Genomic DNA, 15,967 nt, shown 5'->3' with positions numbered 1-15,967 from the left:
ACTATTGACCTTTGTGCCTTTGCTGCTTATCTGTGAAGACAATAAGGACCACTAATAAAACTGCAAGTCACTCTGTAAATACCAACGGTTATAGAAATAATAGAAATAATTACTTACCCTAGTTGTAAGATACTAGTCTTTACCTCAGAGTTTAAACATCTTCTCTCTGCCAAGTTTAAATTTTTTTAAACGGTATTTTTGTGTGTGTGTGGTAGAGTGAGTTTGTGTTTATTGAAAATGCGCTCTCTCTTTCTGATGCCAGTGCTCAATGTGCAACACTCAAGTCCTAGATTCTCATGTAACGCCCACTGGCAATGCAGTTTCACACAGCAGAGGAGCTGCTGAGACTGCGTTGGGAGCAGCGGGGGGAGAATGGGCACTTTTAACTTCTTTTTAAATGACAACTCTTCATGCTTGTTAAATATGAAGAGTACACTTTTATCATTTCACAAACCTACTGCAATTATATTAACTATAGTTAAACAATTCAAATTGGAACAGCAGGCACAGAACATGCCCAGAAGCAGCAAAATGAAGGGGCTCCTCATTGCGTTTTATTGTGGATTCACTGATTCGCACTGAAACTGCTCTCTCTTTTGTGATATTTCCAATAATTTTTTTGAGAGAAGTATTTATAAAACTGTATTCCTTCAGTGGCATAAAGATCACCCATTCCCCTCTTTATGCTTGGTTACTGTGCCATGCATTCCTTAGCAGATGAAAGGAAATAACAATCTTCTGGAACAATGACGTATTTACAGAATCAGAATAGCTATTTCTCTGAACCTGAAGAAGAACCATACATTCTCTCTAATCTCTTCCTTTTAGAACTGATGTCTAGTAAACATGTTAGCTGTTCCTGTGAGTTCACGACTCAGGCACGGAGCTACAGTGTTTTTGTGAGGCCTGACCGACACTCAAGAGCTACCGAGATCCTGCTTGGTGGCCATGAGTGGCTGGTCAGCGACAACAGGCTGGAGAGGAGCTACCTTTTAGCTCCGGCCAGTCCCCTTGTGTTCTGTGACTGCTGTCGCTCTCCGGTCCTTTGCTCAGCTAAGCAGGGCAACATGTGATTGTCCCGAGGGAGGGTGAGTGGTCCCCCTAACATGCCGTTACGTGTTACTGACTTCTCACCTGACCGGATCTTCTTTCTCAGCCCCCGTTTCCCTCTGCTCTGGCATCGTTCTGGCGGATTCTGCTGGACTTTGAGGGTCAGGGTTTGTGGTCAGATCTCGGCGCGAATTTTTCTCGGAGATTTTGTCTATGGAAAGGAAACAACATATAGATGGAAGAATATACGCCACTCTTGATACAGCTATACTCCACGATGCAAGCTACAGAGATGCTGCTTGTTTTCCCAGAGCAGGCTTTTTAGAAACTGCACCCCTAGGGTTCCCGCTAAACAAAGTAGGACTTTACGCAGGAGGAGCTAGCCTGCAGATATGTTCAGGCTGATGAAAAACGGCCTTAAAGCTGGTGTGCCATGTAACAAGAAGTTCACACAGTATATTTCTTTTTTGAAATTAGCAAAGATGAGGAGCCATCATTCAAAAGGCATTTTTTGGTTCTGCTAAACTATTCATAATTTATGGCTGAAATAGATGCATCATAAAATTCCAAAAAATAAAACAGAAATGATGTCACTGACAGTATTTTGGAATTTTTAGATTCTAATTTTTTAAATGCGATCAAATCTTGATCATCTTTAGCTATGATCATCTTTAGCTATGACATCTTTTCTGAAGAAGGAACACAAACTTATGTGTACTGGTTTCATTTTCAGTCTAAAATTTAAAATTTCCCTTCAAGTCTATAATTTCCAATTAATATAGTTTAAATTGTATTTTACCCAGAGAATAATCAACTCACTGGTAAGTATCTGAATTAGAGAGGAGATTTTAATGCAAGTAAATTATTTAATATAAAAGAAAATACAGAACAAAGAAATACAGTGAACATGATGTAATGGTTATTTGTTATCCACAGTTTCTAATTGATTTTTAATTGGATATACTATGTGTAGAAAATTAAGATCAAGGCACAAATCATAACTCTTATTTTACTATAATACATTATAGTTTCAAAAAGTTAAGCTAACCCAGTATTGAAAATCTGGATTTACAAAAATGATAGATTGGGGGTGATCACTTAGTTTACCAAAGTTTTCACTGTGCAAGTCTTGTAATATGGACATTCCTATAATCCATTTGAAATCTTTCAATGTACTAAACTCTTTAGGAGCATATTTCAGGGTTAAAGGAAATCATAATATTGAGTCACTACTTATACTTTTTAAAAGTTAATAAATAAGAAAGCTTAAACTCTGGACTTAGGCAGTTGTCTGCATTATGCACCTCCTATCTACCTTTATTTTATAATGACAGTAAGTTTAGATAGAATATAGGAAACACAGTAATATGTATGTTTTTGCAGTGTTTAAATGAAAAGCCCTCCGAATACTCACACTGGCTCGGGATGCAAAGAGCTTCCCTGTAATCATGCCCTCGGATTCTGTGTCTGAGGACTCTATTCCAGGTGGAATGCTGCTGTTTGCGCAGTCTTACTGAGAGTTGTAGGACAGGGTCCTTTTACACAAGCACGTGTGGGACACTAGTGAGTTTATCAGTACTGAACAGATTTCAGAGTAAAAATAGCACTTTCAATTTGTAATTTTGCACTAAAAGGCTCTTGATAGAAACACAGAAGGAGCTATTTCTCTATGTGTTTGGATTAAGCCATATTTTTCCATTTATCTTTATCCAATGGAAAAACATTATTTTCAGATCTCTGACAGCATGCTGTGTGCTGCTGCCTAAGGAACTGACAGCTGAGTCCTCCTGTGTTCACAGGCGCTGGAGCGACTGCTGCAAGGTGTTGCGGAGCAGAGTTCTTAGCCCTGGCCATGGGTATCAGCACATTCGTGGACTGGAGCCTTTGAGAATGTATGTTGTATGTGCATTTTTTACAGGGAGAGGATCTAGGGTGACCATGAGCTTCTCAAATCACGCACACTACAAAAAAGGGTTATGAACCACTGGGTTTACATACTTTTCTAGGAACGCCTGCCTCCAAAAGAGAATCAGAATTGAAATAGAGCATGAAATATGAGTAGAAGGATCAGGAAAAAAAACTTCTGGATATGACTATAAAACAGTATTTCGCAAGAGGCTTTCACTGAGTACGTCTTATGTCCTAAAAAAGCACACAAAAATAAGCTGCGTCATACACTTCCATCCCTCATTCAGGCCACGGCATATGTATTCCGCTCACAGTATTACTTTCCTGCTAGTACCAATAAATGACTAACTGTTCTGCAATGGTTCTTTTCTTCCATTCTAGTAAGTTTTTGTTTATCGGCATAACATTTGGATTAAATGAACTCTGAGCAGATACTCGCCCCTTACCAGTTCTTCTCTAGACATCATTGAGACCTTCCAAAATGATGCCGCCTCTATTATGGCAAGGCCAGGTTATTTAGAAATTAATTACAGCCTAATTTGCTTTGTGAATAAGCATCTTAACTACAAAATAAATCCCCGGTCATAGCTTGTTGATGAAGATGAGAAACCCGTTATTGCCCATTCTTGGACTCTCAGCAGAACAACTTTAAAAATAGCCATGAGGACTTAAAACGAAAGGGTCCTCGTCAGCTACAGTCAGCGTGGGTGTCTTGTTATCCACGCGGCATGTTGCTTGGTTGTGGGAACAGATGGTCAGATTGTTTGCCTCATCCTCATTATGAAAGAGCAATCTAAGATCTATGGCAAATCTTGCTGGCATCTGGGTGAGGTTTTGTCAACTGCACGTTGTGCTTCTTCCCAACTTCACGCATGGACAGCAGGATTCCCTCTTTTGTCGCTGCCCAAATAAAGAGTGTCAGCCTTTCTGCCAGTCGCGCCCTGCTTGCCGTGTTGCCGCTGCCAGGGCTCACGGGTCTGCTTGGTCGCCGTCTGTCCTGGAACAGAGTCTAGAGTCTCTGAGAGGGCTCCTGGGGTTGCTTCTGCTGAACGTGCGGAAATGAGGACTGACTGCCTTTGTCTTCCATGTGCCTGGCCGACGCTGTCTTCGGCCTGCCGGCATCTCTGGGCCTCTGTAAGTCACTTCTGAGTCAGTTGGCCCCTTGGAGCAGAGCGCCACGGACACCTGCGCAGGCGTGGAACATCTGCTTCCCTCTTCACGTGAGGAAGTCAGTCATGCAGAAAGCCGTTAGCCTCTACATTTTATCAGCGGCACTAAATAACTGCTGGAAAAGGAGGGATTCAAAGAAAGAAACTGATTTGGGAGAACTGTGTGAATTTGATAGGCATTGGTTCAAATGGCTTTTCTGGGGGATGGATTTAACAAGGAGAAGGCTTGAAAATGCCCCATTGGCTGGAATGTTTGGTGCAGGCGATGCTATCACTTGGTTGACTTCTGAATTCTTAAAACACCAAAAGTACTGTGGGCTTCGTTTCAAAAACAAATCTCCTTTTGCTAGACACCAACGATACCTGAGTAACTAGATTTTGGATGAATTAATAGACTCAGTCTGAGCACTTTGATTAGTTGCATAAATGATATTATTATTTTCATCTTAATGAATGAACATTTGCAGTTAAAATAATGAGTAACACAGTTTTAAGAAGTGTATGATTAATGATTATTTTCTGGCATCCAAGATTGTATTTTTGACTCAGTTTGTGGTTACTTTCGTAGTTGCCAGAATACATAATGTTCTTAGAATTATTTTAATTATAACACTTGAAATTTTACTTTATCTTTGTAGACTGTCAAATGACATGCAAGAAGTTGACAAACACAGCAATGCATATAAAATGGACTATAAAAGAGTACCATAAAATGTCACAGAACAGAACAATGGAACGCTTTATGTTAAGAAGTGCTCACACAATCCGTAAAAAATCCAGAGACGGAATCAGAGCAGGCGCGAGTTCTGGAAACCATCCCACATGCGGAATGATTCCGGAACTTCGGTTCATTAGCTGAAGCACTGAACACTAACTAGTGACCTAGCAGTTATTTCAAATTCTTTGCCGGGCTGTTACACAGGAAGTAAATTTCCCATGTTCCAGAATGCAGAAGGAGGGCCCATCAGTGGTATTTACAAAACAAACGAAACGCCAAGCACTCTGTCTAACAGCAGTACCTGTCGAACAGCAGGACACAAGGCTTTGTGGGCAGCCAGAGCCATCCGTCTGAGGGGTGCAGGGCAGCTGGCAGAGTCTTGGAGTGGGTCAGAGGTCAGAGGCCTCCATCAGCCTCAATGTGCTGCAAGTCCTGAAGGTTTTTTTATTTTTATTTTTTTTACTTCAAGATACATCATCGCAGGTAAAGAAATAAACAAACCAACCGACAAGAATGTAGATCCACCTAAGGTAGCTTTGGCACTGTGTGAGGATTAGGGAGGCCTGTCCTCTCTCCACGTCATGCTTGGCTGCAGAGGTTTTTAAATTGGGATTAATTCCTCTGGAAAACACATTTTATGTACAGGTATTAAGGAACGTGGTGAATTACTGGAGCTGGGTACCGAAGAAAGCTCGGATCCCGACATCACTAATTCTCTGGGTGACTCTAGATAAGTCGCCTTTTATAACAGTTTCCTCATCCATAAAATGAGAAATACTTTTGTCATGGGGATTTCTGTGAGGATTAGATAAAGACTCCATTCAAGAAAAATGCAATATAAACACAAAGCGTTCCGCCAGCCAGACTGGAGTAAATTGTCTTTTTCAACAAGAGGCACATCGACTCTTCTGGCTCCGCAGCGCTGATGTATGCGGGGCACGCTGGAGCTCCGACTGAGTGAGTGAGTTCCAGGGGTCAGGGAAGCAGAACTCAATTCCCCACAAATTAGCTACATTCTATAGCAGAAAGAAGCCTAAAGGCATAAAGTTTGATTTAACTGAATTATGCAAATATGTGCAAATCATGCACACTACAAAGAAAAATGGCATTTTATCCCTCCCGACCAAAAAAACCAAAACCAAAAAACAAGCCCACCATATCCCCATTGGTTAGATTCTCTTAAGTTTTAAAAACAGGTGGAAACAGGAATTTTATGTCAGAGCCCGGCCTTCTATTTGTTGTTTTAGAGTATCGCTCCTACACCTGACTTCCCTTCCAGCTGATCCGGCTCTCCCTAACACTGCGACTTCAGCGAGGCAGCTCTCTGCCGCATTGTGGCAGGAACGGTCTCTGTGCCACAGCTGGGCCCCCGACCTGAGGAGGGTGGCCTGTCTGCGGTTGGCTGGTGACCCGCATCACGTGGCAGTAATAGGGGCCCTGCCCAGCGGGAGCAACGGCTGTTATCTAAGCCGGTAGGCCCGCTGTCTGGATTTGGACGGGAAAGGAGGAGATGGAGGAGCGCAGCCCAGAAAGGATCCGCAGAGAAACAGCAGTCATAAGAAACGAAGCCGCCGCCGTGAGCGAGGCAGTCTCAGTAATGAGGTCCTTGGGCTGCCCCCATCCCTCAGCAGGTTTTCAGTGCAGTCAGCCACAGGTTTTCTTGCCATGAGCCCTTGCCAACGACGGTGCCCTGATTATGTCTCTGTCCCTTGCCAAACCAGCACGGTGACAGATTTTCTTCATCATTTCAAACTATAAAGCACATCATATCTATCTTTTCTCTGGACTAGGTTTTCAGGAATCTCACGTGCCACGTTCACTCATTCCTTTTGTTCACCATCACATCGGGAATCATTTTGAAAGACGATTTCTTACTGAGTTCTGTAACTGTAATTGTTTATAAGACGATTTCTTTTTGAATGAAGCAGAGCAATGTGCTTGAGAAGTTTTATTAGACAGTTTCATTCGTTTTTTTGTCATTTCTATATTCCCACCTTATCCGTTGCTGATGAAGAGGACTGCCAGTACGAGAGTGGATGCACTACTCAAAAGAGCCATACTGGTACCTCCCATGCATGCCGGTCACACTGGTTGATCTTACACAGGGAAGCCTTTTCTGAGTATAAATCAAATGTCAGTAGACAGCCTGGCTCTTTTCCTATCCGTACAAGACAAATTAAATTGTATAATTAAATTGTTACTGCTCAGGACCAAAAAGTGGTTTTCTGTTTAAACGACCTAAGATTTTTCCTCTATTTTTTTCTGCTTTTATTTAAAAAATTAATATAGTTTTTTGTTTATTTGTTTGTTTTGAGCAACTTTAGCTCTAGAACAGTTTTTAACTTTCTGGATTTCTGTCCAAACTGAGAGCTGGCTGAGACACAGGCTAGGTAGTCTGGACAGAAGCGGGGACTGGCAAGGCCTGGACGCCTCTGAGGACCTGGAGCTGTGCTTGGCGTAGAACTGGGGGTCTTGGCTGTGGAGAGTGGTTTGGTACCGGAGGTCCAGGGAGGACACTGCACCTGGAGTCTGCCTGCAACACGAAGTCTGGGATGGGGATCGTGAGTGAACAGTAAAGGAAGAGTAAGAGGATAACTGAAAACGTTGCCGGATTCAGATCTCATCTCGGGCTGTCCATGTTCACAGCTATGAGCAGCGCTGAGTACCTACCACGTGGCTGGTGGGCAGCACAAAATGGGCTAAATGTGAAGAGAACTCAGTTTTTCTTTCAGTGAATTGAAAAACGGAATATTTAAACATTATAAAAGTCAACATTTAATATTGGGAGATTTCAAATTAAAATTTGTGTTTGCAGTTGCCCTAGACTGAAGATGGAGTACCTGGCAGCACTTGACCCTGACCCACACGGCAGCGACGCGCTGGGACTGGGTGGCCTCTGGGGTCTCTGGAGGGGCGTGCATGGTCCTCACTTGCACTACATGACTGCTATCAGCTGTCAGCATCGGAATTTTTCTAACCTCAATGCTAAATGCTTTACGTTATTAACTAATTTAATTTGTACCTACAACCTGGTGATGACAGTCCTATCTTTACTTCACACATGAGTGAACTGAGACTTAGAGATGTTAAATGTCTTGACTAGGGTCATGTCAAGCCAGTAAGTAGCAGAGTTATAATCTGAATTCAGGGGTGTGAGACTCTACACCTAGTGCTCTTTCTAGTATAATATACTGCCTTTACTATTAATTTACATAATTTTTGGAGTAAAACTCAATTTTCTATTATTACTTTTCAAAGTAACTTGTTTTAAATTACTTTAAATTTTAAAGTAAATTGTTACCATTTAAAGTTTTAAAAACTGTATGCATTAGTTTTCTATTGCTGTAGCATGACACTGGGCTTACTGGCTTAAAGCATCACAGGTTTATTCTCTCCTAGTTCTGTAAGTCAGAAGTCTACGACAGGTCTGAGGGGCCGCGTGCCTTCTGGAGGCTCCAGGAAAGGATGTTTCCTTATCTTTTCCAGCTTGGAGAGGCCATCTGCATTCCTTGGTTCATGGTCCTGTCCTCCATCATCAGACTGCATCCATCCAACCCCTGCTTCCATCTCCCTATCTCCTTCTTCTCATAAGACACTGAAGCCTCCTGGATAATCCAGAATAATCTTCCCATCTCATGATCCTTAACTGAATAACATGAACCATGTTTTCTCCATGCATCAGACCCACAGATTGGGGGATTAGGGTACAGATGTCTCTGAGAGGCTGCTATCTAGCCTGCCACACCACACAGCTGCAGGCGCCTATTTCTGATCCATTTCCTCCAGAAAGAGAGTCACCTTATGGTAGCATAAACTGATAGGTAAGTCATTTACATACCCTCCACCGGTACCAAAACATTTGTTTAATGAAGCATTTAAGGTGATACAAGGTGAAATAGAAGCCTAAGAAAGATGCTTGTAATCAAAAGAGGACTTTAGAAAGTTATCTTTATTTAAATCCAAAATGTATTGCATTTTTCATTCCATGGCAAATATAAATTAGACCATGCTCAGAAGAAGATAAGAGTTCTATAATCGGAAACCACATCTGCAGATATTGTGACACTGTCCCTGCATGTTTTGAAGTGAAGAACATAAAAACACCAAGCGTTTATAAGAAGCTATGCTTAAGCACTAATAATTTTGCTTTTTCTAAACAAAATATCTTAAATATAATTGTTATTCTTATTAAAGTCTTTGAAGACATGCTAAGTCTGCAGATTTAAATGAAACTGTTTTCTTCCCTCCCATTCAAATAGCTCCACTGTTAAATGACGCTTCCACAAAGGAGTTTTTATTACCAGCTATGAAAAACTAAGCTTACAAATGCACTGTGAAAAAAGCATGAGAGGATAAGAATAAACTTGTCATCCCAAAGATGCAATTCTTGGTTTCATGCCATTAATGTTGTATTTTTACATGAGAAGAACTGTAGATTTGAAACCATCCCTATTATAAAATAACTCACAGGAAAATAGAATTGTAGTTTAAATTACTTTGATAGTTCTCTTTTTGTTTTCAGGCAGAGATGTGAAGTCCAAGTGGCAGTTAATGGAAAGTAATCTGCTAACAGTGTTTGGGTTGGATGAAAAGGGGAGACCGGGTGAAACAGAATTCCAACAGAAGAGACCACTTAGAGAAAGCCTGGGAAGACTACGGGCATGAGTCCTAACAAGGATAGTATTGGTGGAACTCGAGAGGAACGAAGTGGGTTTGAGGGCCCCTATGAAGAGAGACCTGGTGACTAATTTCCTTTACAGGATAGCCTAAATAGACAAATGAAGCATAAATGAGGTTTCATGCTTGGGATACTGAAGAAATGACAGGACCTGGAATAGAAATAAATCAGGAAAGGGAGCTTATTTGAGGGGAAGTAAAGAATTCAATTTTGAAAATTCTTTATTTGGGGTGGCCGTGGAACATACAGGTAGGGATGTCAATGGTTACTTGGAAAGTATTAGACGAGGTCTTAAAAAGGAATTGGTTTGATATGGATCTGGAACGACCAATGTAGAAATGAGTGTGGCAACCTAAGGCGTGGATGTGATTGCTAACGCAGAGTGTTTAAAGAGAAAAGAGCAGAGGTATGAGCACAGAACCTTTAAACGTGGATAGTCCACCTCTATTTTATTGTTTTTATAACTATTATCTGAAATTACATTATTCTTTATGCGCTTATGTTAATACAGTCTTGGCCCATATCGTTCACTATTCTATCTCCAGCCCACGAGTGCCTGGCACATAGTAAGTAGGTGATAAAAAAAGCATCTATTGAAGAAATGGAAAAAAGTATGGAGGTTTCTTAAAAAATTAAGAAGAGAACTACCATATGATTTAGCAATTCCTTTTTCTGTGTATTTACCCCCAAATAAGCAAACACTAATTTGTAAAGATACATGTACTCATATGTTCACTGCAGCCTTATTTACAACAGCCAAGTCATGGAAAAAACCTCGGTGTCCTCTGATGGATGACTGACTGGTTAAGAAGATGTGGTATACATATGTAATGGAATATTAGCCATAAAAAGAGGAAATACTGCCATGTGCAACAACACGGATGATCTTGAGAGTATTATGCTAAGTGAAGTCAGACAGAAAAGGACAAAAACTGTATGATTTCATTCATATGTGGAATATAAAACAAAAAGTAACAAATGAACTAACAAAACAAACAAAACCAGACTCAGATACAGACAACTGAATGGTGGTTACCAGAGCGGGGAGGGAATTGAGTAAACAGGGTCAGACATATGATAATGGGAAGTAAACTAGACCTTGGGTGGTGAACACACAATAGGGCTTTCAGATAGTAAATTATAATGTTGTATACCTGAAATAATATAATGTTATTAACCAATGTTACCTCAATAAATTTAATTGAAAAAGCATCTATTGATAAGCGACTGAATGAAGAAATGTTTTTGTAACTATTCAGATCTTCAAATAGCCTCAAGTGTTTCATCAGATACCACACTTCAGAGAAACATGCATTTTACTTTTCAGTTTTTTGTACAGATTTGGGTTCTGACCTTGTATTCTGATGTGTGACTCTTCAAATGTAACTGGAGTCATCTTGGTTTTGAGAGATTTCTTTTCACTTTTGTTTCCTCCCTTTGAAAAACAAAATAGATTGTACATGATTCGTTTGCATAAAAATCAATTTGAATGTAAAATATAACAGTTTTTCATCCAATTATCAAGACAATCATTAACATTGATCATGTTTATGATACACTGAAAATAAAAATTCTTGCACTTAAATGAACACTCTTGGCTGTTCATCAAGTCTGCTGCCCGCGGGCCACAGGCCCTGCCTGTTTTTGTCAGTGTGGCAGCTGCATCTCCCCGGCACACACCCATCCCGATTCTGGTCCTCACATCGCACAGCCCTAGCGCAGGTCCTGGTCTAGGTGGTTATGGCAGAATGTAAAATGCTGGAGAGAAGAGGGCTTAGTGCCCTTCTCAGAAGAGCTCTCTTCTTTCTGCCCTCCATGATTTCCTTTGCCTCTCCCTCATCATTCGCCTGCACGGTGAAGCTTTCCTTTGAAATGCAGGTATGCCTCGCTGGACGTGGTCAGTGTGTGTGTGTGCCTCAGAATCTTCCTATGGGGACAGAGTGAAACAAGGCATGGGTTAGAGCGCAGATAGATTGGCTCCCTAGCCGCTCAGTGTAGCAGGGGAACAAACACATAAAAACATAACTACAACAGAATGTCATAGGTGATGGGACAGTGTCTGTAGAGGTCACAGATGGGGCAAACATGTGCAGTGGTCAATTCTCCTGGAGTATAAGGGAAGGGAAGCACACTATTAAACAGAAAGTGACTCGTGATTTTACAAAGCAAGATGAGATTTTTGTTTTTCAGATTGACATGGCACAAAAAATATTCCAGGCAGGGGATGCACGGTCAGCACAAGCCTGAAGTGTGATTGTCTGCAGGAGCGGGAAGGCTACAGTAAAAGTGGTTGGAGGGGAAAGAGTGTGGGGCCGCGAGACTACAGGCGTCACTACAGGCGTGCCGGGACGAGGACCCTGACGGGCCTGGGAGCCTCGATACGCAGTTTGACTATTTACAGACACTGTATGTCAGAAACATTTTAAACTGCAAAGTAAATTAATCAGATAATTAATTTAAGCCTCACAGTAACCACGTGTATTAGGCAAAGCAGCTATTATTATTCTTATATTACTGAATAGGAAATTAAGTGTCTAGAAAGGTATAGATCCCTGGATATGTTCTGAAGTAGTGATAAAGCCTTCTGACTATAATCAGGTACTTTTACATCATGTTATAATGTTATTCATAAACATTTCCATCACAGCCTTCACGCATATGCAAATGTAGGTTCATGTCTTATTCTGAAGTATGAGAGAGAGTTTGGGTTAGTCTGAGTTTGCAGTTCTTGATTTACTGGTTATTGACAAATCTTAACTACCTATGACATTTTGGTTTAAGAATTAACAATTTAAGTGACACTTTGAAAAATACGATGTAAATTGACATTCTTTTCTAGATATTTTCTTATAGGGCTCAAACCACCTGTTTATATACCAGAAGTGTATTGTTTAAGGGCCTGAAAGGTTATATTCTGTGGAGGAAAACATGGTTATAACTCTCGGTCATTTTTAACATTTAGCATATTTGAAACTGGAGAAAAACTATTTTTCCTCTACGTACGTTATTGGAAAGAATAGATGCAAATTAGTCACCCAATGGGACTTCTAAGATATAATGTGATGCCAGTGGACTTCATGACTAACATGAGTTCCTCTACCTGTGTCTGGTCCAAGTACTTATCCAGGATTACTGTTTCTGAAGGAAAGACAACTTTTTAAAGAGTTTCTGCTCTTTCTGCCTTCCCTTAACATCCCTTTATCTTGTGGGTAGGATATTCCTCCTGTTCTTAAGCAGGATAGCCTAGCGATTTAGCTCTCAGGTGCTGAGTTCCAGTCTAGGCTCTGCAATTTGCTACTTGTGTCTAAGCAGCAAATTATAATAGGCCCTGCGATTATTGTGAGGACTCGATATAATAGTGTCTGGAAAGGGGACAGCACCTTGCTTGGCACATAGTTAACTGCGGTTAGCTACTGTGTTCTCCAAGAGAATGATGTTAGCTATTTTTGAATGCTCTGTGGGAAAATAATCATGAACGGCAAGGCTTAAACATCTCTCTAGTGACTCTGACTCTCCTCGAGTAACACGGCAGCTGGAGGAAAGTACCCAGCTCAACGTTTCCAATATTCCATGAGTTTTTACACGTATCAATAACTTCAGAGTGCGTGATTGTTTATTTTGACATAAGAATTAGAAGTCCAGGGCATCTCACAAAGCCATGCTAAGCACATCCTCTACATGTTCTCTTCACTGCAAAAACAGTCAACGTGAATATAAGATGGCAAATTTTCTAGGGCCAATATTCTCAGTAGTTTCTATACTCCAGGCTCATTTAAACCTGAGTAATTTGATCTTGCTATTCTAGTCCCTGATGCACATGCCTGCTTGTACTTGACAGCTTTCATCCAATTCTTTTAGAAAGTAATTATTGCTCTAATGTAGCTCTTTTAGATAAGTCTAGTGAGTAATTCATACGAAATTGTCCTATAGAGTTATAAGTGAATACTGATTACATAATTATCACTTGGGGCCTATATGTCATATAAACACACACTATTAATCATAATGATAATAACAATAATTGCCACTTGGGAAGTCCCTACTATGTGCTTTATATATACTGTCTCTATTGTATATAACAAGACTATAAAGCAGGTGCTATCTTCATTTTACAGGTGAGTAGACTTAGGATTTATGAAAAGCTTTGCCTAGAGCAGGTTTCCTCCACTTCGGCAGTATTAAAATTTTGAACTGGATAATTCTGTGTTGTGAAAGGTTGTCCTGTACATTCTAGAAGGTTTAGCAGCGTCTCTAGCCTTTACCCACTAGATGCCAGTAACATCCCTACCCCTGAACTGTGATGACCAAAAAATATCCGCAGACATTGCCAAATGACCCAAGTAGCAAAACTACTCCCTCTTGAGAACTCCTGGTCTAGAGAAAATAGTGTTAAATTGTAGTTTACTAAGATCAGATGTTTGACATTCTTTGTTGCAACTAAAACATATAGCCAATTTAATATTCAAGAAATGATTTCATTTTGGATGATGGTAGAAGTGAAAATCAACTCTGAGAAGACTTACTTGGCTTTTCCAGATCCTAGGAGTCTTCAAAACATTATTCTGTTTTAAGGCATACATACATACACATACACACAGAACACATAAAATAATGGTGATAAACCCCAAGGACAAATAGTATGTGACCCAGACAGTAGGAGATAAAGCTGTGAAGCTATTTTACGCATCACAATGTTTGTTAAAATCCATCGCCAAACAAGAAATGCCGAGAACGAAGACTGACGTAGGAATGTAAGGACCATACCTGTGCCCTGAGCCGCTGGGACCGACTGCTTGGACCAGGATCTTGTATATTCTCATCGTTCCCTTCTCTAGGTTGCACCTTGTTGAATTTCATTGTCAGTGATTTAAACATCTTCTCAGAGGTGGTTCTGAAATCTTCTGTTTTTCTAACTCTGTGTCTACGGTAGAGAAATGTACATGTACTTTGTTTTTCTTTTCATGAGGAGACAAGCCAATTAGTTATTCAATTGGGATTTTGGTCTGGTTAATTCCTAGGGGCAATTTGTTAGCTAGTCAGGGCTTTGGCTTAAGAGCAGCACATGACTTCTGCTTGGTTAGTTTGAATTCTGTTTATGAACTTCAGAGTCAAAGTGCACCAGAGAGAAATTTATAAGTGGAGGATTAAACAAAACGTTATTGTTGATTTGACTTGTTTAAATGTGATCACATTGCCCACTGGTTTGTTTATATTTTCTAGTTACCCACCTATTTCCATCTATCTAATTTTAATGAAAGTAACATGCAACTGATTTAAAAAAATAAAATGTGCATAAGGGCTCATATTATAAAGCAGCAGTTCACTCTCAAAGTCCCCATCTCTAGTCTTATAGCGTGCGGTAACTACTCTTTACTTTTTCTGTTCTAATGTTCCTTTTTCTTAGGCATCAGTATTTTATTATTTGGTTAGATTAATAGATTTCTGAGAAAATATAATGAAAGATGAGACATATTGCTTCCCATTCCCAGTAGCCTAAATGCCCACTTCAGATCGATAATGATGCTTACACTGAAATCAAGCCAGAGAGGATATCAGGTTGCCAGTGCCGCCGACCGGGGGCTTAAACCACAGAGATTCATCTTCTCACAGCTCTGGAGGCTGATGCCCAAGACGTCAGCAGGGCTGGCTTCTCTGGAGAGCTGCGAGGAAAGGAGCTGTCCCACGTCTCTCTTGGCTTGGAGATGGCCATCTTCTTCCTGGGTCTTCGCACTGCCTTCTTTCTGTTCATGTTTGTGCCCAAATTTCCTCTCCTAATAAGGACATCAGATATATTGGATTAGGTCCCACATCAATGACCACATATTAACTTCAATTTCTGAGGTACTGGAGGTTAGGACTTTGAAGGAATACAATTCAGCTCGAAACACTGAGACAGTATGTTTGAAGTAAATTTTCTTACAAGTTTATTATTTTCCTACAAATCACTGAAATATCATGAAAGCTATATATGTGATTTCTAGTTTTATAAACTTAAATAATTCCACTGGATTACTAACTTCATAATTTGAAAAAAAAATATGTTATCCTACTGCAGCACGGAGTTTTCCCTCTGATGTGCCATTTAACTAATAAGGGTAAACTCCTTGGAGGACACTGGGCATCACTTATTTTATCCCCACAATGCCTTTATATGAATAAAAACTCAGGTCTCAGCATCTGCTGAACAGAATTTAATTGAAAGTCCTTTAAGAGATCTGACAACTCTAGTCCTCACTTATATGTCTGCTTTAATTCAGACCTAACAAATTAAATATACTCTTAAATTTATGCATTTCTTCAATATTTAGCGCCACAATATGCTGCTTTATTCATAATGTTTTCCTGCATCTGCGTCTTCTTCTCAAACATGTGGAAAGGTCTTTACCATCAGAACCTTCTGCTCTGCCACTCCTCTTGGCATCACTTTTTCATATAACACAGTGT

At 40.3% G+C, this 15,967-nt stretch overlaps 1 protein-coding gene across 1 annotated transcript in view; it reads right to left on the bottom strand.

Moving 5' to 3' along the window:
- Positions 1-14,398, bottom strand: part of CNGB3 (cyclic nucleotide gated channel beta 3) — a 100,403-nt gene extending 86,005 nt beyond the window's left edge. The window contains exons 1-3 of the mRNA XM_011375916.1: positions 14,288-14,398; positions 10,877-10,958; positions 1,135-1,261 (exon numbers count right to left, since the gene is read on the bottom strand). Of these exons, the coding sequence (XP_011374218.1) occupies positions 1,135-1,261; positions 10,877-10,958; positions 14,288-14,398 (320 nt within the window). The remainder of the gene's footprint in view (positions 1-1,134; positions 1,262-10,876; positions 10,959-14,287) is intronic.
- Between the last annotated feature and the right edge of the window lie 1,569 nt (positions 14,399-15,967).

Source organism: Pteropus vampyrus, unplaced genomic scaffold (genome assembly GCF_000151845.1).
Source record: "Pteropus vampyrus isolate Shadow unplaced genomic scaffold, Pvam_2.0 Scaffold280, whole genome shotgun sequence".
Lineage (NCBI taxonomy): Eukaryota > Metazoa > Chordata > Mammalia > Chiroptera > Pteropodidae > Pteropus > Pteropus vampyrus.
This window is presented reverse-complemented; position numbering and strand designations above follow the sequence as displayed.